Consider the following 26,213-nt stretch of genomic DNA (forward strand, 5'->3'; position numbering starts at 1 on the left):
TCCTGCTGCCATACAAACAGCAGGGTGAAATTCTAGTTTTCCCGATACCTCCTTTTTAGAGTTTTTTGTTTGTTTTTTTAAAGAAAGAGTTAGCTTCCACACCCAAGCTAGCTGTGGTTCTAGAAATTCTAGAAAATGCTCACTATGGTGCTGTTTTTCAAGGCTCCAGGCAATCCTGAAGGTCTTCTGATTCAACAGATACTGACTGACTGGCAGAACCTGAAAATTCTGACAATTTGGGTTAATTTGGAGAGAGACGTGCAGGGGCAGTAAAGATTTCTAACTTCAGACTCAAAGAAGAAGTAACACAGAGAAGAAAAGCACATAAGTCCAGATTCAGACTGAAGGTTTTCTCATCCTACTGACTAGTGCATTCACTGAATTAACTCAACTCTGCATTTCCACAATATATCAGCCTGGCTAGAGCTGGGAGACAGAAGCCATAAACAGACCTGCTAGACAACCCCAGATATACAGTTCTTATCTCTCTACTCCTCGGGGGGTGAAGTGAAAGGCTGGCATTAAGTAAGAGACACAAGTCAAGAGGTGAAACGTCCAATATGGCAGCCACCAGCTACAGGTGACTACGGAGCATCTGATGTGCAGCCAGTCCAAAGTGAGATATGCTGTCAGGATAAAATACACACCACATCTCAAAGACTAAGTACCTAAAACAAGGAATGTAAAATATCTCAATGTTTTACATTGAATACAGGCTGAAGTAATATTTTAAATATATTGGGTTTAATAAAATATATAATTAAAATCAATTTCATTTGTTTCTTTAAAAAATTTTTTTAATGTGACTACTAGAAAATTTAAAAGGATAGACATGGCTCTAACAGAACTGAACATATGAAAATGCAGACTCACAAAGCAAACAACATCATTTTTCACAAGGTAACCCTGATGCACACCGAAAGAAATAAAACTGATTACTTGGCTTTCCTCTCACGGTTGATCTAATCTTGAGTAAGACTCAATGCTCTCTTGTAATGGTCTGTTTAGATAATACCAAGAAAAGAAGAAAAGCCCTACAGGGTATTGCTCAAAGCATGTGTATTAGGGTCAGGCAGACCTGGGTGTGCGTCCTATCTCTGCCGTTCACTAACTATACAACCTCAGGAAAATTAACATATTAAGATCGCTATTTTCTGTCAAAGGATATTTCCCCACGGGGCTACTGGAAGGGTTAACCTAGCAAGGGAGGTAAAGAACATGGGCACCATATCTATCTAGCACACAGCACTTCAGAATGGTAGCTAGTTTAGTGAAATTCAAGCAACATTTTCTGAGCACCCTCCAAAATAATGATGGCATAGGGAAGACGGAGGGCAACGGAGATAGGACCACTTGATTCACTGGCCTCGGAGGCTCAGTATTTATGCCGCGTGGCGCAACACTGCCCTCTAGTGTCAAAAATGTGGCAAAGCATCCAGACCATATAAAACGAGCAAGGAAGAAAAATGTAAAATTTCCTGGGCACTAAGACAGTTCTCCGGATCAGAGAGATAATATCGAAGAACAATTTTTACTCATGAGTCACCTTTAAAGCAGTGGAATGGAACTGGAAAGCAATAAGATTCCCAAGATTTATTATTAACCCAGAGATTGGCACTTTGTTTATTATACAGTTTCTCAGATAGGAAAATGGTAATTCTCTTTGGACGTATTAAATGAAACACTTAAAGAGGAGCAAGCCTGGGTGGATGCCAAGTTACTAAGATTTATTTTAGTAGGACAATACCGAACGTTTGAGTTTTGTGGACTGCTCGATTTTTGTGAAGAGTTTGTAAACTAGATTTGACCGTGTTTTGTTTAATGCAACTATCAAGGTCAAAACTTAAGGCCGAGCTGTTATACCAGCATCATTATATTTTTACTTCTCTCCTTGTAGAGCACCTAAGCCAAGATAACAGTACTCTGGGCTACTGACGAGATTAAATGAGAGAGAATAGAGAAATGCTTAGTATAGCATCAAGTGTTAGCTGCTATTATTTTTATTTTTGTTGTTTCTGTTGTTCAGACTGCCAGAGGCCCATGGAAGAAAAACTGCTTTTACTTTTTTTGGTTTGAAAACAAGGCCTACCTAATTTCATTTCCTGCTATATCTTTGAATCAAATTTATCATTTTAAAACAAGAACATCTGAACATAACTTTGATGTCCTTGAGCTTATGATACTGACTGAAGTCCAGCAATAGTTTAGAATTCAGATACTGACCTTTAATAAGGCACTAAGAGGACACTGAAATCAAAACCACCTGCAAAGGCAAGATGTGTTATCATTTTAATCATAAACCTAACATGGCCATTCTGGCCAGTCTTTATCCTCCTCCCGTCTCCTCAGTTAATTTGGATGAAAACCTCAATACTTTGAATTAAAAAGATTTTGTAATACTTTTCCTCATTTAATTTTCATTTTTATTACAGTGATCTCACGTCCAAACACTTCTTACTTGGTGACTGGCTGGGTTCATATGTGACCCCTTAAGCCAGACCCAGACAACCATGAAACATGCTTTCTGGTTCCCTGCAGTTCTTGTTTCAATATCTCAAAGCCACTTCAATATCCGGAAAAGGGAAAGAAAAAGAAAACCGATGCAAAGATACATGCTTACTGACGTCCAGGGTATGTGCTGGAGAAAAGCGGGATGAAGGTCAGTGCTGGAAACCCACAATTAAGGGTCTCAAGTGCTTCACGTGTAGAAGGAAGAATGAGGCTACACACCTTGTCATGATATGGTCCTAAGACAATCCAGCCGCAGAAGGTGTAACCCAGATAGATCATACCGGCACACGCGCAGAAGCGAAGAACTTTTGGCAGTGAGGCTTGCATTGTTAAAATGAGCACCTGAAAAAAATCAGCACAATGGGGGGGAATTAAAAAGTAGCTACTAGAGCCCAAAGAAATGGACCTCAACCCCAGTGGTGCTACCCAACAGCCACATCCTTACATTATATGCTTGGAAGTAACCCAAGTATCTGATGACGCCAACCCAGACAAAGAGCGTAGATGTTCCAAGCAAAATGCTGCACAGATCGTAATTTGTGAGATTCTAGGGAATGAAAAAACAGGCATGAGTAAAATATTCTACTCCACTCAGCTTATGACTCTCACTTTAAACTGACAGGAATGGACCGCCTGCCTCTCTACAGTGATTCTGAGAGTTTTTACACTGAAGAAGGAATTAATAGCACAATTCCAAATGTGTCCCTCATTTCCTTTTAGTATTAAGATTGGTTGAACTGAATTCTTGTGCAAATAATATCCTGAAATAGAAACTGCATTTACCACTGACCTAGGCACTAAAGCACATAAACTAATGGTGTTTGTTAAATATCAAACAATACCTTGCAGCTACTTTTGAAAGAACGCTCCAGAGTGATTTGCCAACAGTTCCTGCTCTCAAGGACTCTGAGGAGACGCGCACACAAGCGTAATTCTAACACAATACGCTGTGTGCAGTAGGAGACACAATGCCGGGCTTGTCATGGAGGGCTTCCCAAGGGCGTGACCCCAGAGCAGTGCTGGGCCTGGAGGACAGGCTAGGGGAGTCTTGCAAGCAAACGGAGAGAGGCTGAACAGGGCCCAGTGCTGAGAGCCCGCAAGACGGGCCAGAGGGGCGGCACTGAAGGGTCAGGGAGAGCGAGGGCGGGAGGGGAAGGCAATGAGGCAGCTGCAGCGATCGGGGTCAGAGAGGAAGACGGCCTGAAGGAAGCCGAAGCAGTCAGGGTGGACAAGACGGAGGTACCTCGAGGTCAGGAGGGAAGGCTGGTAAGATTTGCTAGCTGACGGCAGAGCACGGAGGAGAGAAGTCAAGACTCAGGAGACTACATCGACTAAGTTAACCAAAGAGCCAGGCGCCTAGAGGCACTCAAATATTCCTGCCCTTGCACCATCCATCAGAGCCCCCATCACTCATGGATGGGCACCTCGGCTCTTGACGTGATTGGTTCAGGGGCCAGCTGCTGCTTTTGCAACTTAAACCAACAAAGCCCGCCCAAACAACCAGTCTTCTCAAACTTCAGTTCCTATTCTGAAGATGCTGTCAAGTTTCCTAGAGGCTATTCATAGGAGTATCACCTTCCACAGAACATCCTCTTCCTCATTTTCCCTTCATGAGAAACCAAGTCAGAGGAGGCACTGCATATCTTACAGTATTTGAGACCATCCAGAAGAACAGAAAGAACAGAAGATTTACAATGGGTTGCCGCTTACCTTGGCTTTAATTTCCATTTTTAATATGGATCCAATTATTGACATTAGATCGCTGATAATCACCAGGATATACCATCTGTTGATGAACTCCCATTGGTCGGCATCACACACACATCGCTTGTACCTCTCCAGGAAGAAACTTAAGAATCTCTGCGGCAAACATTTTAAAAAGCATTTCTTACAAACCACACTGCCCTCTGGAAGAGGAAAAGCGCAAAACAGTGCTCTCGCCTGTCCAAAGACACGGCCTTGCCTTTTCCAACTTGACGGATCCTCACTTGGAGGGTGGAGATTACAGCCCACACCTGCCTCCACCATCCACCCCAGCTAGAGGTGAGCATTCCAGTTAACTAAGTGACTCAAACACTCAATGCTGTGCTCTCACTCCAACAGATTCTTGTTGAAATAGCTAACACAGAGCACATTCCAAACACTTTACATATTCTCAGCGCATTCAACCAGATGACAACCCTACAAACTAGGCACCATGGACACTTCTTTCCAGAGGAGGCAACTGAGACATGGGGCAGCCAAGCCAGGACTTGAGGGCAGGCAGTCCGGCCCCCGAGCGTGTGCTCCCAATGTGCCACCCTCGCATCGGCAGAACCCAGACCCTGGCTTTGGATTCAGAATGTCAAGCGGCTTGTGGGGTGTGGGAGGGTGGCTAAGAGAAGTGGATATTTACAAAACAAACTGACACAGGTCAAGCCCTGGAAGAACAGAATGTAGACTGCTTCCTCCCTCCACATATGGTGTTCTGATGACTTCCTATGTCCACTGACCCCAGTCTGTATTTACATACATGCGACACCCCAGAATAAGATTTGTGGTGAGCTAGAGTATATATTCACAAGAGCCCTAAAGGGTAAAAAGGTAAAATGAAACTCAGGGAAGAATTTTTAAACTAGTTTAAATAATAGAATAAAGTCTTTTATGCTTCATTATAACTCATTTACCATGCCTCCCTGTTAGAATGAACTCTGATTTGAAGACAAAAGATGAAACCCACACATGTTATTACTCTGTTCTTAAGATCACTCCTGAATTTAAAAGGGTCTCATTTATTCTAGAAGCATTCAAAAGCTTGATCATTCACCACTGTGTATCTGTGCTTATTAGCTCAGGTTTAAGCAGTATAATTGTCTGATTCCACCTGACATGCCAGGAGCTTTGACTCACTCTCTACACCCCAGGTTGATAATACCTCGTAGCGGGACAGTCACTCAAAGGAATCCAATTCAGTCAAGGGCCTCAGAAAGGGCAGGATGACCCAATGTCAAGGCCCCACTGTTTGGACAAACTGCAGGGGGAGGTCAGGAAGGGAGGGAGAAAATTCCAACACACACTTACCTTTCGTAACCTTAGACCAAGAACAATGGATCTTGTGCACAGAATAAGAGATGCCAAGCAAATCACAATGACAAATGCATCAAACACCAGGACATACTGAGTATTTTTCTGAACTGAGAAATGAAAACAGAATTCAAACGTCAAACACACCTTACTTGGGAATAATTTACAAACAAGATGGCAGCTGGAAAATAAGATCAAATGATAAACGCTTCAACATCAGAAACAAATCACACTGCACTCATTCAGAGGTTCACAAACAAGGTAATCATTCCCTGATGTCGAGTTATACATTTAAAAACATATAAATTCTTAAGAGATGTACTAAAGTGTATTCATAAATATTTATTATAGAGTGGAATTCAGTAGAAGGTGGTCCATTTGGGCTCCATTCAAAAGAGGCAAAACTACTGACATACTCTGAGTTCTTTCACATGAAAACAAACATCAAGTTCTCCATTAATGGGGGAACACACGTTTTAAAGTCCCACCACTCAGAATCCCCATTTCTGCTTCTCAACCTTACTCTGTACTTTCCCAGCAAAGAGTGCCAGTTCAATACGCTTTTTCTGCATGTGGGAAAAATCACTTCTCAGAATGAAAGTAAGGAGAGTAGTAATCAGATTTGTGCCTTGGAACACAGTAACACAGGGAAGGTACTGGAAGAAGATGAAACTGTACCCTTCGCTTCTCTCAGACTTCATGGTATTGTCCCAAATCCCAACCACGGCTCTCCCCTGCCCGGCCCCTGCTCATCCCCTGTGGTCTCATCAGCTGCCGCCTGCTGCTTTCTCCCGGCCCCCACCTTTCCCACCCTGAGGCCACTCTCTTCCTCCTTCCCTGCTCCTACCAGGCGCTGGAGCTCTCTACCTCCCTCTCTCCTCTCTCTCTCTCTTGCCTCAGGGACTTTGCACATGCTGATCCCTCTGCCTGGAACAGCACCCCTCCCCATCACACATGGGGATTATTCAGCCTTGGGTTTCAGACTGAGTATCTTCCTCCCCAGAACAGAACAGGACAATTCCCTAAATTCCCATCCCCATCAGCCCTCCCCCCAATACCCTATCGTAGCCCTGTCCATAAGTATACACACCTATATCTCCATTTACTCCCCTCTGCTTGATGGTCACTGAATTTATAGTTGTGTTTTCAAAGACAGCACAGCAAGGAGCACAGAGACCGTGTGAAATGAAAAAGGACACGGTCTCTGGAGCCTGAGACCTGGGTCTGAATCTCCGCCCTGCACTCAGAAGCTGTGGAGCCTTGGGGAAGTTGCCTCAGTTTCCTCATCTAAAAAATGGGTAGAATGAAAAGAATACCTATATTATAGGGCTGTTGTGAGGGTTAAATAAGTTCACACATGAAAGCACTTGGAGCAGCCCCATGCACACAAGAACAGCAAACTCAGTGGTTATTATATCATTCAATGTCCATCTCCCCCCAGACATGATTGGCTCTGGGAGGCAGGGACTGGGTGTGTTTTATTCAGCATGACAGTGCCTGTGCTTATGTGTGTCCCCATAATGCTTCAGTACGCTTACAGGTAAGTGCAGAGACCCCAGCAGAGCACGGGAAGACCACCGAATAATCTAAGTCAGAACTCTTGAAGGTCTGAGCGAAGTTAGAGGCAGAGAAGGCACACAAAGATAAGGCACAAAGTGGCGAAAGATGAAGAACAGAGACTCGACCTGGTCTTTAATGGGACTTAGGGAGTAAGGAAGGACTGACCAAGAATGACTCCTTTTCTGTCTTGGGTCAACTAAGCTCAGTCTGGACATTCATGACAAGAGGGGACAACTTGATGGCAGCTGAAACCATGGGTGTGGACACAGCCACTCAGAGAGATGACAGAGCGGAATGCAGACTAAGAAGGATGGGAAGGCGGGGGTGGCAATGTTTGGGAATTAGGAGAGGAGATGCACTCAGGAACCAGACGGCGAAAGGCCAGGGTAGAAGGAAGCAGCGCTGGGGACAGGCAACCTTCAGGAGAGTCTAAAGTCAGGGTGTTCCACAGCGACACCTCCGCAGAGAAGGCATTTAAGAGAAAGATGGGAGTGTGTCCACGGATTTAGAAATAACAGCGGAGTGAATGACCATGGCACGGGTGTCTGAGGGCAGCTCATCCTAACCATAAATGGGTTAGGAGCATGGCCAGCAAGTAAATGTAACTCACTGAGCGAGTTATTTAGCCTTGCTAAGCTTCAGATGCCTCGGGTACCAAATGGGAGCACAGCTGTACCAGCTTCACACGCTGTCAGGAAATCAGGTCAAACAATCCCTGTTGGGCACTTGTCAGTGCCTCGTACGGAGCACTTACCTCCACCTTTGGCCATTTTGTCCTTCACAAGTTTAAGTTATCTGGAGATACCATCTAATGGGTAGGTAAGAAAACAACCTGACCAAAACCCAAGACCATTTTTGGGGGGAGGAGCCATGGAATGAGGCAGAGGAAAGAGGGGCAGCTCTTGGGAAGATGGGACCACAATCTTAAAAAAATGCAAGAACAGCCTCGAGTACCTTCCTTTCTGACCTATAACTAGAACAAAATTTCTAAGATTACTTGAATTGGGCCTTATTTACAGATGGGAAAACTGAGGCCCAGAACTAGAAAGATAAACCATCCCTCCTAACAGAGAAATCAGTATTGTATTGTTTCAGTTTGATTTATTGAGATTAGTTTGATGTGGCTACAAAAAGTATCTTATAAACATCAAAATTGCTTTCTTCTTCTACTGAAATTATGTTATTCTCACAGGAACAGTTCCTAAACCTGGGTTTGTATAACACTAGTCCAGAGAGATGCCTCTGGAAATGTGGTTAAGAAAATCCTACCCTACCCAGTCCTTGCAGGGGCCTGAGAAGTCCCACACACACCACCACTGCCGCCTGTGTGTCCCTAACCAGGGCTTCCCACACTTACTAAACCCCACTTCCCTGGGACATACGTTTACATCACCCATCAGTGGGAGTCCTGTCCATCAGTACCTACCTCCTCCAGCTCCCATGCCCAAATGGCTACATTTATAAAATCAAGTTAATGTGAGGATTAGTGGCACACTGGGCATGGGTATTAGAAGTCAGAAAAGGCAACTTCGGGTTTGTATGTAAAAATGCGCACTCCCTTATATTTCAGCTTGAGATAACACAGGTAATGACGAGAAGGAGAGAGAAGATTCAGGGTAAGCACATGGATGTGAATGAACCTCAGAATGTTTTGCAAATAGCACAGGGATCCCACCAGCTGTCACCCTTGCCTTTGTTCTACTCCCCCAGAGCCAGGGCAATCAATCCACCAGACAGCTTCCTATACAAGAAAAAAAAATCCATTTCCTAAGCTGGTTTCCAAACTTCAGCTTTTTAAGACTTGTCACATCATCTTAAATTTGTGCTCTCCCAGTGATGCCGCAGCCCTGGGAGAATCATATATAAAAGTCAGTGCTTCTAGCTGTGAGATTGTGTTTCTCCTCACTGGCCACAGGAGGGAGCCAGAGCGCCTCTCTTCTGAGCAAAGGCGAGGACAGCTCCCCAATATTATAAGGACGCCCGTGGAGAGGAAGGAAACCTTGTCCTGGAAAAGGTGTTTGACTGACTAACTTATTTGGGCAAATGACTATACCAGACCACATTTCCTATTTGACAAGGGTTAGCTTTAATCACATAAAATGGCTGCAGCCTACACTCGGACTTGGAAGACACGTGTCTGACCTGCGCGTTTCTGCTGGGGAGAGTGTGTCTGCTGAGGAAGAGTACCCACTTTTAAACAGAAACTAAAACTGTGTACTCTGATGAGAGGCTGGAGTCAGCTAATGGGACTAAAGAGCCACAACTTCAGCGGGTTTCCCTAGTGGCGCAGTGGTTGAGAGTCCGCCTACCGATGCAGGGAACACGGGTTCGTGCCCCGGTCCGGGAAGATTTCACATGCCGCGGAGCGGCTGAGCCTGCGCGTCCGGAGCCTGTGCCCCGCAACGGGAGAGGCCACAACAGTGAGAGGCCCGCGTACCGCAAAAAAAAAAAAAAAAAAAAAAAAAAAGCCAACACTTTAAAATCATCAGGACATATTATGCAACCGAAAAGCAACAGGCCACAAACTGAGTCTAATTTAAAACTAATATAAAATAGTTAGGAACCACAGATATTTTGCATTTTATTTTGTTCTTATAATCTGGTCAAAGACAGGTTCAGTTAAACAAAACTTGTAAATGCAAGAATACTGATCACCCATCATTAACATCATCCCAACCCCCGCAGTGAGAATGGGGTCTGGGTAGCCCACTTTAGTCTGTGGATCAAGAGGTATTTCCTGAGTAATGACTGAGTAAATGACCCAGGTTTGTCCAGGCTGCTCTCTGGGCTCTGAAGGCCTTGATCCCACTCCACTGTCACAGGCTCAGATCAAATCATACCTTCTCCAAGAAGCATTGCTGGACTCTATGTCTCACTCTGTCCCCATCAAAACGAACCTTTGCTTTCTTGATCCTCATATCTTCTGTGCCTCCACCACTTACTCCTAGTCAGGACACGCTAGAGATTTTATAAGCATGCCAGTGCTCCTCACGAAGGCGCTCTTTTCCAGAGCGCCTACAAATACTGTGTGCCAACTGTTGTTCTCAGGGCTCTGCTTTACATACTCATTTAATACTCAACATGCTGGAAGGTAAGTACTATTATTACCTTCATTTTGCGGAGAAGGACCCTGAGACACAGAGAGGTTAAGCAATGTGTCCAAGATCACAGGCACAGGAAACAGAACCAAAACTCGAACCCAGGTAGTCTGGCTCCAGAAACTGCTCTTAACTGCTGGGCCACACGACCTCTCCTACAAGGTCTGTAATCAACATTTGCTGAATTGAACAAAAATGCAAAGCTTTGGGGTATGCTTAACAGAAGCGAATGCTCAAAATGTGGTTTTTTTGGAGCCCTTTTTTCTTATCATCATCCAAATAAACCATTTATATACCCCAAATCCCAAAATGAAGTGATAAAAATCTTCCATAATCCACAATGGGCAAGCATATAACATACTTACTAGATCCGGAGATGTTCAAGTCTTTACATTCCTCAATGTTAGCGTCACTGTCAAAGTAGATTTTGATTTTGCCACTGTGAGCTTTATTGTCAAAGATAATCTGGAGACACAAATTGATGAAGAGGTTACGGCCCAGCAGAAAGTATGACTGGTTAGATCAATTCTGCTTAAAATATCAATGGCATCCAGATAGCGTGCTGATCCAAAGAGAGTTAGACTGATGAAAATGTCCTCATCACACGATTCCTTCACAACTTCCTATAATTAATGAAAAAATGTGGTCCAAAGGGGGAATACATGAAATTCTACTAACAGCACATTCGGATTCAGAGAAATTCTAAAGCAAAACAGCCAACCAGTCCAAAGAACAAAAATGAGAATTCACCACCAATTTTTGACAAGAGAACACAAAGACCTCATTTATTACACTGAATGGAATTTACAAGCATTTGCCTTAATTTAGTCCTTTGGGTATGAAACTCTAGATTTTCACTAGGCTAGAAATTATTTTTCTATTTGCTTCAAACGCTATATATATGTTTTCAGAAGTGCTGTATACATGTGCTTTCAGAAGTGGCAAAGATTGCTCCAGGGTTATGGGTTGAATTTAAGATTTCCAAATGCCCTCAATCTTCCACATTATGTTTCAAGCATTTAAAGTTTATAAGTGAAATATGCAGCGTATTTTAGGGGCTTTCCTGGGGGAAAATGAGGCCTTGAATGCCAGGGCTAGTGAAGTTTGGTCCTAGCTCATAGGTATAGAAATGAGGTCTGTATAGCTTAATTCTCGAATCTCTGGTTTGGTCATAACGATATTCTTAAATTACACTGAGAATGTGTAATGTGCACATGGCTTGTGCTCAAAGATGTTCAGGCACCTGTGGGTTTAATCATAGATCACATACACGTTCAGCTCTCCAAGCTTTGCCTTGCCTTGGATTTCATAATGCGTTTTGTAATGTGTGGGTCACCCCAGGGAGATTAATCATGCTACTCTCTGGGGAAGACATTCTTCCTTACTAACTGTCACAATTTATAATTAATTTTTTTGTTGACTTGTTTTTCTATCTCTTCCACTAGGCTGTAAGCTTCCTGAGGGCCATGGTACCTCCAGAGCATGGCAACCTGCCTGCTGCCTCGTAGGGATTCATTGAGCATTCAGCAATTATTGTTGAATGAAGCATGCTTCTGAATTGCTAAAACAGCAGCTACATATAACGTCCAACTGAGCATTCAGTTCTGCCCATCAAGAAACATGAAAGAAGGAAGGGAGGGAGAGAAGAAGGGAGTAAGGAAGGGAGGGAGAGAGGGAGGGAGGGAGGGAGGGAGGAAGGAAGGAAGGGAGGGAGGAAGGAAGTCCATGGCACATGACTGCCCCTCCCCAAATAAAAGCTGCAGCAATTGATGCTTTGCAGATTAGCCTTCAGACCAAGGGGGCACTTTCTGCCTTGAGGTTTGAAAACATTTGCTACAACATTTGCAAAGACCTTCCTTCGAAGGTGGGAAAAACATTATACGCACTTAAAACACAGGTCATAAGCTATTTTTAAAAATGTATTCGGAGAGCAGGAAGTCAAGGTTCACTTTGAAAACTCTTTTCAACCCAAAAATCTAGTTTTAAAAAGTTGGAATGGGCTTGTATCATTTTTAGAAGTCACGGCCTCTGGACCAATGATGCTGTAAAGTGGCATTAAAACTGTTTTAAACACAACTGCATCAAACACATCTATAGGCGGATGTGCTTTGCACTCTGCACCTACAAAAGGAGTAGAGAAAAATGATTAAATGGCTTAGTAAAATAGACACTTGCCGTATTCTGAAAGATGTAACAGTCTGGTAGCTCTCGGGAATGAATCGTCTGCAGGTCAATGCCTTTGAGATGAAAGGAGATTTCAACTTGCAAGAGGCTGAGTAGAAAATATTACAAGGTATAAATTGCCACAGTCTTCCTACCCTACTCTCCTTTCCCCATCTGCGTCTCCTGGGCAATGAGACTTTAAGGCATATTTACCGATAAAATGCCAGTCTGAAGAATGATGAGTTCTTCCAGTCCTGAGGGTTCTTGGAGAGGGTCTGGAGGTCTAGGTGAATGCAGTCTAGGGCCATGAAAAAACCACAGTGACTGCCAGGCAAGAATCAGATGCTAAAACCAGTGGGCCGAAGTGTGATGAGAGCAGAAGACTCAACAAGTTCCAAAGCATCTCTCCACAGAATACTTATTAATCACAACAGGGAGACCAGTAACTTTACAGTGGGGAACCTGGCAGATCCCACCCTAGCCACGTGATCAAAGTTAACATCACCAGGATTGAGATAAAGAGACATCATGCGCCTCCTGAAATAACGTACCATTTGTGTGGTATTTCTGCCCCAAATGTGTAACCTCAATCTAGGCACAAAGAAACAGGAAAACTAGGGGCTTCCCTGGTGGCACAGTGGTTAAGAATCCGCCTGCCAATGTAGGCGACATGGGCTCGACCCCTGGTCTGGGAAGATCCCACATGCCATGGAGCAACTAAGCCCGTGCGCCACAACTACTGAAGCCTTCATGCCTAGAGCCTGTGCTCCGCAGCAAAGAGAAGCCACGGCAATGAGAAGCCCGCACACCACAACGAAGAGTAGCCCCCTGCTCGCCGCAACTAGAGAAAGCCCGAGCACAGCAATGAAGACCCAATGCAGCCAAAAATAAAAATAAATAAATAAATGTATTTAAAAATAAAAACAGGGGGGGACTTCCCTGGTGGCACAGTGGTTAAGAATCCACCTGCCAATGCAGGGGACACAGGTTCGAGCTCTCGCCCAGGAAGATCCCACATGCCGCGGAGCAACTAAGCCCGTGAGCCACAACTACTGCACCTGCACTCTAGAGCCTGTGAGCCACAACTACTGAGCCCACGTGCCACAACTACTGAAGCCTGCGCGCCTAGAACCTGTGCTCTGCAACGAGAAGCCACCGCAATGAGAAGCCCACGCACCGCAACGAAGAGTAGCCCCCGCTCGCCGCAACTAGAGAAAGCCCACGTGCAGCAACGAAGACCCAGCACAGCCAAAAATAAATTAATTAATTTAAAAGAACAACAACAACAAAAAACAGGGCTTCCCTGGTGGCGCGGTGGTTGGGAGTCCGCCTGCCGATGCAGGGGACACGGGTTCGTGTGGGCCATGGCCGCTGAGCCTGCATGTCCGGAGCCTGTGCTCCGCAATGGGAGGGGCCACAACAGTGAGAGGCCCGTGTACAGCAAAAAAAAAAAAAAAACAGGAAAACTCAAGGGAAGGACATTCTACTCTTTAAAAAAGTCAAGGTCGTTAAAAAAAAAAAAAAAAAAAAAGCCAAGAACTCAATTTTTCTCCAGATTATAGGAGACTAAAAATACATGACAACTAAATGCAATATGTGATCTTGGACCAGGGAGGTTAGGCATGGCTTTTGCTGTAGATAATGTTAGGGCAATTGATGAAATATGAATAGGGTCTGTAGACTATAGTATCACATCCACGTTAACTCATGCTTTTGAGCACTGTTCGGTGGTTATGAGGAGCATGTCCTTGTTTGGGAAGATGCACACAAGTATTTAGAGGTAGGGGCCTTGTGTCTGCACCTTAGTCTCATAGATTTCCGGAGAAATTTTTTTATGTAGGAAGAATGATAAAGCAAATGTGGTAAAATGTTAGCATTTGGGAAAGTTAGATGAAAGGTATACAAGGACATCTTTGTGCTATTTGGCAACTTTTCTGTTTAGTCCGATACTTTTCCAAAAAAAAAAAAAATTAAGAGAAAGAAAGGAACTTAGACTGTATTCAAATAAAAATAAATTATGAGCTGTAAACTATAAAAGAATGATTCCAAGAGCCACACATAAAAATTAGTCTCATTACTGTGTAGCCTAACACCTTGGCAGGAAACCGAGGAGGTCTGGAGACAATGAACACCTTTCATGGTCAACGCCCTTCAAGGTCACTCAGCCCTGATGCCAGAACTGGTGTGAACCAGCCTGGCTGACTCTCACCTGGGCTGCTGCTGCCCCATTTGTGCTGCCTCAAGAATGGAAAAGTCAGGGCCTCCTGCAGTGCCCGACACTCAGTAGGTGCTTGAGAACCCGGGTAGGCCCTATGGCTTGTTCTCTGAGAATCTTCTCTCACAATTTGACTCTTTATTTGCTTATCTATCTCCTCAACTAGCAGATAAGGTCCTTGAGGGCAAGGGCACAACTGCTGTGGCTGTTGAACACCCATTGCCTAGTATATAGGACACTCAAAATATGGAAGACACACTTACATTTTATGACAATCAGGCATCCTGGGCCAAAAACAAGGACATGGAGCTGAGCGGACAGCTCAACAGCCACAATATTTAAGAAAGGCAGGTGTCAGAGTGGGTGTGCCTCCCTGTGTTTGGCAAATGGACCATTAGTATCAAGAAACAATTCAATGTTGGTTTTCCTGACTGGGCCTTGATTGATACAGTGAGGGCAGTTGATCAAAAGAAGCTTTTTTTTATAGGAAACTAAAGATAGGATGATAAAGATAGCAAAAACATACAGGGACTTACTCTCTGCCAGGCACTGTGCTCGGGGATTTATAGGTTCTCTCATTTAACGCATCATCCTGTTTAACCCCCGAAGCAACCTTGTGAGAGATACACTATTGTTGCCATTTTACAGATGGACAAACCAAGGCACAGAGAGGCCAAGAAACTTCCTCAAGGTCACACAGCTAGCCGGTGGCCAACCAGAATTTAAATCCACATGTGCTCAGTTCCAGAGCCTGAGCTCTTCACCAGTACGCTGATGGGGCTGACCTCTGAGTACCTATTTCGGAAACTCAAAAGGCCCAGGCTCCCTACCTGACTCATTCACTTATTCAGTAAATATTTACTGAAAGCTTTCAGGGACCAGGCATTGTGCCAGGCACTGAAGGTAGAGCAATGAACGACACAGACGAGGTCTGTATGGAGCTCACACTGTAGTGGGGGAGATAAACCAAGAGTGAAAAAATATACACAAGACAATTTCACGGTGTGCACAGTACTGCCAAGACACAGTGAAGTGATGGAGGTGAAGTGGGTGGGGAGGCCCTACCTGAGGAGAACTGTTGGGAAGGGCTCTGAGGCACTGGGGCTGTTTAAACCGACACCTGAGGGAGGAAGGAGACCCAGCTGAGCACAGATCCAGGGGGAGCGCTCCGGGCAGGACAAAAGTGAGCACTAAGTCCCAGGCAAGAAAGAGCCTGACTTGTTCAACAAACAGCAAGGAGGCAGGACCAGGGAAGCGGGGGCTTGGAGAGGCAGGCGGGTGGTCGGTCCTACAGGGACTTGTGGGTTTTATTCTAAAAAGATGGGAAGCCACTCGTGGTTTTTAGGCCAGGGAATGAGATGCCCCAATTTAGCCAATTTTTAAAAAAATATCATTCTGGTTGCTGAGGGGCAGGGCAGGGGGTGGAGACCAGCCCAAGCAAGAGTGGCAGCGGCTTGGACTACAGAGGTGGCGATGGAAATGGAGAAACCAACACATTCAAGTTTGGGGCTTGAGCAACTGGGAATATGATGGCATGATGTGAAAATGTTGGTTTCGTTTTCTGAGATGGGCAAGAGTAGAAAGAAACAGGTTGAGCCAGGGGTGGGGGCTGGAGGAGGCTTGAGATGTTCTGTTTTGGACACAGCAGGTTTGAAATCCCTATTAGAGTCACAGCGGGGTTGTCAAGTGGCCTGTCAAGCAGCCGGCTGAATGGAGGAGGAGTCTGGAACTCAGGGAGGAACTGAGCTCAGAGATGGGAATTTGGGTGCAGAGAGAGGGAGGCGACTTCGCAGAGGTGAAAGGGGTGGGCCCTGGTGCTGTGGGAGGCCTTTGGCCGCGGCCACGCCTCTGCAGCACCGGGCTGACGGGAAGCCTGCTGGAGGTGCTGTGGGTGGAGGTTTGCAGATGTGTGGCAGTGTGAGCGTGTTCTGCTCTGGCCCGTTTCTCCAGGAGGTATCAGCAGCTGGGGCACCGGGGCTCGGCCACAAAGGACGCTGGTGACGGCTGGCAGGATCCAGGTGAGAAATCCAGGTGAGAGGCAAGCGCCCAAACCACTTCTGTAAGGGAGTGATACTGATGGACAGAGGTGTCCAAGCTGGTACAGGGGGCACTGAAGGCTGATGGTGATGGACAGTATAAAATGTGTGAAGCTGGTAAAAGAGAGGTCTGTACAAAGTCAAAGACCGCAGCTGCAGAGTACTGAGCCGGCGCTTCCCAAGCTTAATGTGCGTATATGTCATTCAGGGATCTCGTTAAGATGCAAATTTGGATTCTGCAGGTCTAGGGGGGGCCTGGAGATTCTGCATGTTTCACAGGCTCCTGCGTGATGCCCATGTTACCGGGTTTAGAGTAGCAAAGACCCATGGTCACTAAATCACTGCATTACCTTGGCCTAGTCACCAAGCTTGACTGAACATCAGTTTCCTCAACTGTAAAGTGAAGGCCAAACTGAGTCTATTTAGGGCCCTTCTACCTTCAACATTCTTATTCTAAAGTAAAGGAAAAGGAAAAAATAATATTTAAATTAAACTTATCTGGGTAAATGACTGTATTCTGAAAGAAGGAGGAATATGTTAAAAATCTGTGTGCCAGATACTGTCCTAGGTCTTTTTCTCCTGTATTTCATTCATTCTAAGACATTAATTCACTTCGCTGTACAGTATAAACTAACACAATATGGTAAAGCAACTATACGCCAATAAAAAAATTTTTTTTAATGAAAAAAGACATTTTTTTCACTTTCAAATGTTTATAAAAGAGGTGAGTTTTCTAAAAATTGATGACGGATTCAGAGAAATATGACAGCACATGTTAGCTAATGTTACACTATCTGTAAAATTTGCCTTATAAAAGTCTATTTGATTATTCAGATTCTGTAATTGTAATAGAAGAACTACACTTTAGCTACATGCACATTCAGAACTCTCTGGAGTCTGCCATACCTCATGCTACAGTCATTGCTAATGAGGCCACCAAGCACCTGGTGGCAGCAAAACCTAAGAACTGAGATTTTTTTTTAAAGAATGGCAAAAGCCCTGAGTAAAACATCAAACCTCAAACAGAACAAACTGATCATTGGAGTAGCAGCCTCATCACTCAAATGAATCTCATTTACAAGGCAGAACACTCCAGCAAATGAAATAACAACCCTCTCAGAGACAAAGGGAGGGTGGATTCAATATGTTCTTAAAATGACCGGTAAAATGATGAAATGGTCATAATGTTTCATGCTAAGAATATGTGGAAAGGAGAGGATAAGAAATTCAAAATCTGCATTATAGAAAGTGAAACACTGTATTGGAATGATATCCATCTAAATGTGGTAAAAAAAAATTTTTTTAACAGGATTCATTACAGTACCCCCAGTGAAGCTGAACTGTAAAGCTATAGGTCTAGAGGCAGGGACAGAGGGATATGCCCTCAGCATGAATTAGCTTGAACTGTACAATCAGTCGTGCAGCTAAACATAAACCCACCAGGAAAGCAGCACACAGGCAGATCTCTGCACTGAGCACACTGAAGGATGCTTCTCTTAATCATAAAGATACTGCAAAATTCATAAATAGGTAATCTAGAATAGCTTCTGCTAATTCACCTATTTAAACTATAATGCCACACCAATGAAGTCAAACTCAATCCCTATTTATACCGTCTGCAGGCTTCCTCCAATGTGTCCAAGACAAGAAAGTCTAAAATCCAGTATCAAGCATTTTTAAGATTATTTTTTACACCTTTTGAATAGATACATCAAAAAGTTCTCTTTGATAAGTTATATTTAATTTAATAAGTCAAAAAATATAATTAGCTTGCTTCAACAGTCTCTCTTAAAATAAAGTCAAATTAATAGTCAACTTCTCTCCATTTGGTTAAAAATATTCCATATGATGGAAGGGAAATGACCGAGGACACCACTGTCCAATGGTCAGGGAATAAATCCTGCTTTCTGCTCTGTCTCGCCTAGCCACTGATACTGACTTTGGCCACATTTCTTTAATCAATTTTCCAAGAAAAATCAGTTGAGGGAAACAACATATGAATCACTGGAAAATAGTCGTATGATTCATCCAATTAAGGCTCACATTTTTAAGAGGACAAGTGGTCATGGCTCATTTGGAGCAGAGGGTCAGTGCACAAGCTTTCAGCTCCACCTCTCAGTACTCCCAGTTACAGGAACTGCCCACAGCGGGGAGCACAGCTGACAGCACAGGAGAAAGATGCAGGGTGAAACTGGGTCAGCCCCTGCAGACTGACTACCACACAGATCTCAGGATAGCAGAGCCTGCAGGGCAATAAGATAAGGGACATTTCAAGGCTGCTGGCCACAGAACCAAGCTACTGATGGGTCTCGGGAAGCAACCTGGGGACCCTGACAGTGCTGGCTTATGGGCTGTTTCTTTTAGAGTCAAGAGGGTAGGACATATTTACTCATGAAATGATTCTAACAGGTAGCCTGTGGAAAATGAATTAGAACCTTTGTTTTACAGGGATGTTCTTCTATTGTATTACCAAGGCACCTTAAAATCGGGTTATAGGAAATATGGTCAAATGAACTCTGGAGCTCTCTTTTTAATAAAACCACTCCAAATTTACACTGCTACTAGGACCCTGATTTCTGACCTGTTAGCTACTTGAGGAGCCATGACTGGTTAATCTCTGCAACCCCAGTTCATAAAACAGGGAGTGCTTTAGGCGTGATAACTGTACACCAAAGGTTTGTTGAATGAAAGACAAAACCTCCAGAGCCTCAAGTCAAATACTTTGCATTTATATATGGTATGCTTTTAAATTCTTAACAGAATGTCACAAAACAATTCTACTTGATTAGATGTTAACTTTTTGCCAATCTCCAAACAGAGAAAATGAATTATTAATCACAATTCACCTCTGAAGAGCATTAATATATTTAAACAAATGATAAAAGCAAGAGTACCAAGCATTTTAACTCACATTATTGCATTTAACAAATACAGTCTCATTTTTTTTCAAAAAGCCTAATCACCCCCTCACAGAGGGAAAAAAATTAAACAAACAGGAAACACCTGTGCATTTACCCCCAAAACCAAAAATCTTGAGTTGCACCAAAGAGATGCACAAATGTTCCTGGTCCTGTCACAGCAGACCCATAGTTTCCTGAGCCAAAGCCCTTTGCAGGCAAACGTTAAAAGCTCAGATAGGTCAGCCGTCAAAAAAGCAAAGTTGTTTCATTTGGGCTGCCAGCGCACGAGGGTGTTTTTTGCTCTTACCACAGAAGATGATAAAGAAATATAATGAAATTATCACGGTATTACCTATTTCAATGTCGCTGTCGATATTTAGCGTCTCATTAGAAGGAAACATGGTCCCTTTCTTGTAATGCTGCTTACAGACTTTTAATCCAATTCTGTTGTCTTCATTTTCTCCATAACCAAGGGTCCCCAGAGATAAATTCCTTAGCCGATGAAACTATTAAAAATAGTTAAATAAAGACATTTATGAGCTTAACAAGTTTCATCAGAAGTTACAGCACATGGAATATACTTTTAGTTATTTTTTATTGTTGTCTCATATCCCTCAATAGAACTCCCCAATGTAAAACACCACAAGGAAATTTTTGGGGGTTGAGCAGAAACACACGGCATCACAGAACTCGAAACTAAAGTGCAGCCAGAGGCTCCCACCTACTCAGAGCCAAAGTCAAGGTCCTGCCTATCTCTCCGAACTCCCAGCCCACTACTGGCCACTGGCTCCACCCCCCACCCCACCTCCAAAGCCACAATGACCTCCAGGCAGTTCTGGAGCTCTCTAGGCACACTCCTGCCTGGGGCCTTTGCTGTTCCCTCTGCCTAGAAGCCCAGGTATCTATCTGCAAGGTTCACATCTTCAGACCTTGACTCAAATATTACCGCCTCCATGAGGCCTTTCCTTACCACCCAAAGAAAACTGCAAACATCCATCTCCAGTGCACAGGCACCACCAGGCAGTCCAGTCTCCTCCCCTGCTTTATTCCAGTTATCATTTTCAACATACCTCTGAGGACCCAAGCCATCCACACCCACCGCTTACATTAACACAGCTCTACCATCTGCCTATCTGTACTACCAGAGCTTTACTGGCCCCTATCTTCATTAATATGAATTTATTATTCCAGGAAACTTTTGCCCAGGAACATAAAAATTGCAAATAACTGTACTGTTTACTTCCAGGAACATCCCAAAACAGATGATCATTTTTTTTTTTTTGCAGTACGTGGGCCTCTCACTGTCGTGGCCTCTCCCGTTGCGGAGCACAGGCTCCGGACGCGCAGGCTCAGTGGCCATGGCTCACGGGCCCAGCCGCTCCGCGGCATGTGGGGTCTTCCTGGACCGGGGCACGAACCCGCGTCCCCTGCATCGGCAGGCGGACTCTCAACCACTGCGCCACCAGGGAAGCCCACAGATGATCATTTTGAAGATGTAGTCTAATAACTCCCAAGACTCTCTGGACATCCCCCACCAAAACCCTCATCTTGTTAGGCCCACCAATCCTAAACTATTATAGGATGATCTTTACTCAGTTCTTATCCAGCTCCCCTCACACTGAAAGACGTGCCTTAAACCAGACTTCAAAATCTATAGCCAGACTTTGCACTCTACAACCTATGGAGAATGGTCAAGGGACCATCTCTGCTACCACTCTTAGCAGTGAGCTCAGTCTTGCTTCTCAACATGCGTTTTTCTGTTTGTTTGTTTTGGTGGTGTTTTCCAGGAGTCAGCATTCTGTACTATATTTTTCACTTCTTTTCATTTGTCTGGCTCTCCGCTCTAGAATTAAGCTCTATAAAGACAGGAGTTTTGTCTGTTTTATTCATGCTATATCCCCAATGTCTAGAACAGTACCCAGTACATACTCAGTACCCAAATATTTACTGAATGAGTAAATGAATGAATGAATGAATAAGAAAGAATAAGAATTTCTCTCCTTTAAATATTTTCTTCAGGCCTACCAATCTGGTTTCTCAATACTACCTAGACACAAATATTATCATATCCTACTCCATATTCTTAAAGTTCAGCTAGGCTTATTAATGCTAAGAAATCAAAATTGAGATGCTAGAATCTTAGATTTGGTCTCTCATTCATCAAACCTTCTGAGATTATAAGCCTACTTTTAGCTATTTGGCTATTTGATCTGCGGTAACCTCCCAATAGTAGTGGGTAGGAAGGGATAAATACAAACATAAATCTTAAAGAAAAACTTAAAATAGGCAAAATCTATTGTGTGGAAATGTAGCTACGGAAAAAGTAATAAACTTTTTTGGCAGACTATGCAAAACTTAAATCAGAATATGTTAATATATGTATAATATTTTTCTTTGCTAAGACAACAAGGTCAAGGATCAACATATTCTCAAAGTATAGGTAAGTCACAACAAAATACTTGCCTGACTAATAGCAAAAAAGATGCTCTCATAGGTGTCCTCTTGAGTATATACACTGCAACTGTATTCATCTTCATCTACGCCGGAATATCCTTTCAAAAACAAGTGCTTAAAAGCAACAGTGTTTTCTTCTTTGAAAGCAACCACCAGCTGGTTACTTAAACCAAAACGAACGAGCTAGGAAAGAAAATCAAATAGAAGTATATGAATTTTACCATTTACCAGGGGAGGCAAATGCCTTCTTATTATCATGAATCCTCACCTATAAACGTCAGCCAGAAAAATCTCACTGCTTTGGTTTTTACTAATCATATCAATGTCAAAATACAGGAATTCTTTCTCGCCAGAAATAACCTCATCAAGCTAAATCAGCAATTCAAAATAGCATAAAATTAGAAGAAATGAGCACTCCCAGTGACTAACAACCTTAATGGCCTTTGATGACGGAGAAGGAGAAGAGGGAGGAGGAATCCAAATCAGTTACGTCTGAATCCATTTTCCTTTTTCTTTTTTTATAGTTTTGTTATGTTTTTCTTTTCAAAAAAATTTTTATTGAAATATAGTTGATTTACAATGTTGCGATAGCTTCAGATGTATGGCAAAGTGATTCAATTATATATATATATATATTCTTTTTTACATTCTCTTCCATTATGGGTTATTACAAGATATTGAGTACAGTTCCCTGTGCTATACAGTAGGTCCTGGTTGGTTATCTAATTTGAATCTATTTTTCTTATACTTGCATTTCAAATTTATTGTTTTCAAAACTGATGGACATTTGAGCCTTGAACAACGTGGGGGTTAATCCAGGTATAATTTATAGTCCGACCTGCGAATTCAAGGATTCAACCAACCATGGATCGTGGATCATGTAGCATTGTAGTATTTACTACTGAAATACATCCTCGTATAAGTGAACCTGTGTGGTTCCAACCCGCTATGTTCAAGGGTCAAGTGTGCTTAGTAAACCACTAATTCACGTGCTTGACTACTACTGGACAGTTAAATCGAAATGATTTCACATTTAGAAACTGTAAGTATTTTAAAAAATCATAACAATGTTTTGCACGTGGCTTTTTTTTTTTTTTTTTTTTTTTTTTTTTTTGCGGTACGTGGGCCTCTAACTGTTGTGGCCTCTCCTGTGGCGGAGCATAGCCTCCGGATGCGCAGGCTCAGCGGCCATGGCTCACGGGCCCAGCCGCTCCGCAGCACGTGGGATCTTCCCGGACTGGGGCACGAACCCGCGTCCCCTGCATCGGCAGGCGGACTCTCAACCACCGCGCCACCAGGGAAGCCCTTGCACGTGGCTTTTGAAGAACGTTTTCGAAAAGTGGCCTGTATAGTACTTCCTCCAGCTAAGAGGTAATTGTCGTCAAAGAAATTCAATTCCTCTAGCTCTGCAAGAACTCGTATGAGATTTATACCTAAGAGTTCCTGTCTCCAAGATCTACAGCATCAAAGCACCACAAAGGATAACAGGGGTCACTCCACCTCCATGATGTCGACCCAAACATTGTCACCACGCACCCACCTTCTTGTGATAAAACTCCTACTTATTCCTCCTTATACTGTATCACAGTACAGGGTTAGATGCCAAGGGCTCTCTTCACCAGGAATGAATGTATTCTTTCTGCCCTTAAGTTTTCTTCTTGGAATCCAACAAGTAGGGAAAATTAGCAGGCACTAAATGTTTACCCCCCAAACCCAGGAAATTCCATACACAAACAGCCTCTCTCTCCACTCACACTCAAACTCACACTCTGTCACATACTCTTTCGCACTCACTCTCACACACCCTCTCTCACACGTACACCCTCACATGTGCTCTGCTGCTCTCGTTCTCTCTCCTTCTCACATCAACACACGTACAGACACACACATGCCATGGCAGAAGTCAAACCTTTATAAACCCTGTCCCACATACCCTTCCCCATCTACCCACTTTATCTGCTCATCTGCTTTATAAGACAATGAGAGTCCAGAAAACTTAACCCAAACCTTCACCATGCTAAGTCACCAAAACAATTTGGGACTCTGCTATCATGTGTGAAACCAGCAAGTTCAACAAGATGACCTTGACATTTGTGTTACCTGCTGTCCCTCCATGGTTCAACTACCAGACCTTTCAGATGAAACAAATGTTAATTTGCACATGCAAACTTACATAATTTTTTTAGTGATTTGTATTTTTTTTAATTTATTTAATTTATTTTTATTTTTGGCTGGGTTGGGTCTTCGTTGCTGCATGCGGGCTTTCTCTAGTTGCGGCGAGCGGGGGATTCTCTTCGTTGTGGTGTGCAGCCTTCTCATTGCAAAGGCTTCTCTTCTTGAGGAGCACCGGCTCTAGAGAGCAGGCTCAGTAGCTGTGGCACATGGGCTTAGTTGCTCTGCAGCATGTGGGATCTTCCCAGACCAGGGATCAAACGCTTGTCCCCTGCATTGGCAGGCGGATTCCTAACCACTGCATCACCAGGGAAGTCCCTGTATTTTTTATCTTTTAAATTTTGCCCGACTTTTTAAAAAGGCTAAATAATTAAAAATAGTTACCACTTTTCAGCAATTATCGCACTCCAGGCACTGTACTAACTGCTTTACACGCACTATCTCCCTTACTAACACAACAACCTTATGAAAATGTTAATACTGTTAACCCCACTTTACATATATGGAAACTGAGATTTAGTCTCATTACACTGCCCAAGACACCTAACTAGAATGAAAGCCAGGCCTAAATCCAAAGTCATTTTTATTATGTTACAGGAGTTCCATCTGCTGAAAAATCTGACTTTAGGACTCCTGTTGAAGAATTTAGGTGCCAGCTTTCCAGACCTGCAACTATTGTTTGAGAATGTACATAGATGACTCTTTGGCATCTGAGCCTCACCAGATCACATTCCTCAAATACCAAGTCAAAGGACTGAGCCATTGCTTCACCCAGCTATTCTAAGGAAAATATCAGATAAGAAGTCCCACAACATCCAAACTGTGCTGAAAGCTAAGCAACCAAAGGCTAAAGATTCTTTCAAGCATGTGATGTCTATCAATGGTGCCTGTAGGAACTGCCAGAAAAGGAAAGGTCATGTTGCTTTTCAAAAGCCAAAAAAATAAACCAGGGAAACAATACACACATGATTGTTCAGGGGTTTTATTAAATACTGACATACAAATGAAAAAAAAACTGGTACACACACATGAATCAAGTTCTTCAGTCCAAGTTTACTGAGTGCTTATTCTGTGCCAAGCGGGGATACAAAGTTGGCAAGGTTGACACTGCAAAGTGCTGAATAACAGCTCTTATGTCCTGAGTGCCAGGCACTGTGCCTAAAATTTATAACTTTTATTTCTCACTTAATTTCCCAATACCCTCTGAGGGAGATATTACACTAGACTCCAAAAGGACAGGGATTTTTTTTTTCTTTTTTCCACTACTATGCGCTCAGGAACTGGAATAGTGGCCATCACAATGTCAGAGTCAAATACTGAATCTGTCCATCCCATTTCATACACCTGCAACCTGGAGTCAGATACTTTATCCAGGTTGAAACAGAAAAGAAAAGTGTGAGAGCGGGTATCCAAACCAGGTTTGTTTGACTCACCTGTTCTCTTGACCACATGGCCTACAACCTCTCAAACTGAAATGCTGCCAACTTAACTCTAGAAGTGGGGAATATTAGAGCCACTATTCCCACGCTCCTAGCTAAGCTAAAGAAACCCAAAAAGTGAATGGGGAGTGAATAACTTGACCAAGATAGCAGCATTCAATTTGCTGCTATTTTAAGCTACCACCTTATTTAGACTCAAAGCTCATTACCTCAATTTTGGGAATGAGAGAACATGGAGGTATAATCTCTGCTTGGAACCACCTCCATCTGGCATCAAGAACAGGAAATGTTCTCCATCCTGTTGTTCACAGAACAAGGAAAGATCCCCATGTATGGCCACAAATCAGGTCAGGGGTAGGATTTTCCAAGCATCTCTCAGTAGAGGAGAAAAACCCTGGAGGGGGAGATCAAGGTCCCTTTCCTGCGATGGCAGAATGAAACACCCCCTACAGAGCAAGAGTGAAGAGATGATGGAGGATTGGTAAAATAATTTCATTTTTTAAAAGGGGCTGACAGGGGCTTCCCTGGTGGCGCAGTGGTTGAGAGTCCGCCTGCCGATGCAGGGGACACGGGTTCGTGCCCCGGTCCGGGAGGATCCCACG

The 26,213-nt window shown here is 43.5% G+C and overlaps 1 protein-coding gene across 1 annotated transcript in view; it reads right to left on the bottom strand.

Moving 5' to 3' along the window:
- The window catches only part of MCOLN2 (mucolipin TRP cation channel 2), a 62,333-nt gene that overhangs the window by 17,074 nt on the left and 19,046 nt on the right, over nt 1-26,213 (bottom strand). Inside the window, exons 3-11 of the mRNA XM_007457229.1 lie at nt 22,010-22,183; nt 19,899-20,052; nt 12,609-12,693; nt 12,408-12,504; nt 10,598-10,697; nt 5,572-5,684; nt 4,222-4,371; nt 2,957-3,058; nt 2,731-2,853 (exon numbers count right to left, since the gene is read on the bottom strand). Of these exons, the coding sequence (XP_007457291.1) occupies nt 2,731-2,853; nt 2,957-3,058; nt 4,222-4,371; nt 5,572-5,684; nt 10,598-10,697; nt 12,408-12,504; nt 12,609-12,693; nt 19,899-20,052; nt 22,010-22,183 (1,098 nt within the window). The remainder of the gene's footprint in view (nt 1-2,730; nt 2,854-2,956; nt 3,059-4,221; nt 4,372-5,571; nt 5,685-10,597; nt 10,698-12,407; nt 12,505-12,608; nt 12,694-19,898; nt 20,053-22,009; nt 22,184-26,213) is intronic.

This window comes from Lipotes vexillifer, unplaced genomic scaffold, assembly GCF_000442215.2.
Source record: "Lipotes vexillifer unplaced genomic scaffold, Lipotes_vexillifer_v1.1 scaffold250, whole genome shotgun sequence".
In the NCBI taxonomy this organism is placed as follows: Eukaryota; Metazoa; Chordata; class Mammalia; order Artiodactyla; family Lipotidae; genus Lipotes; species Lipotes vexillifer.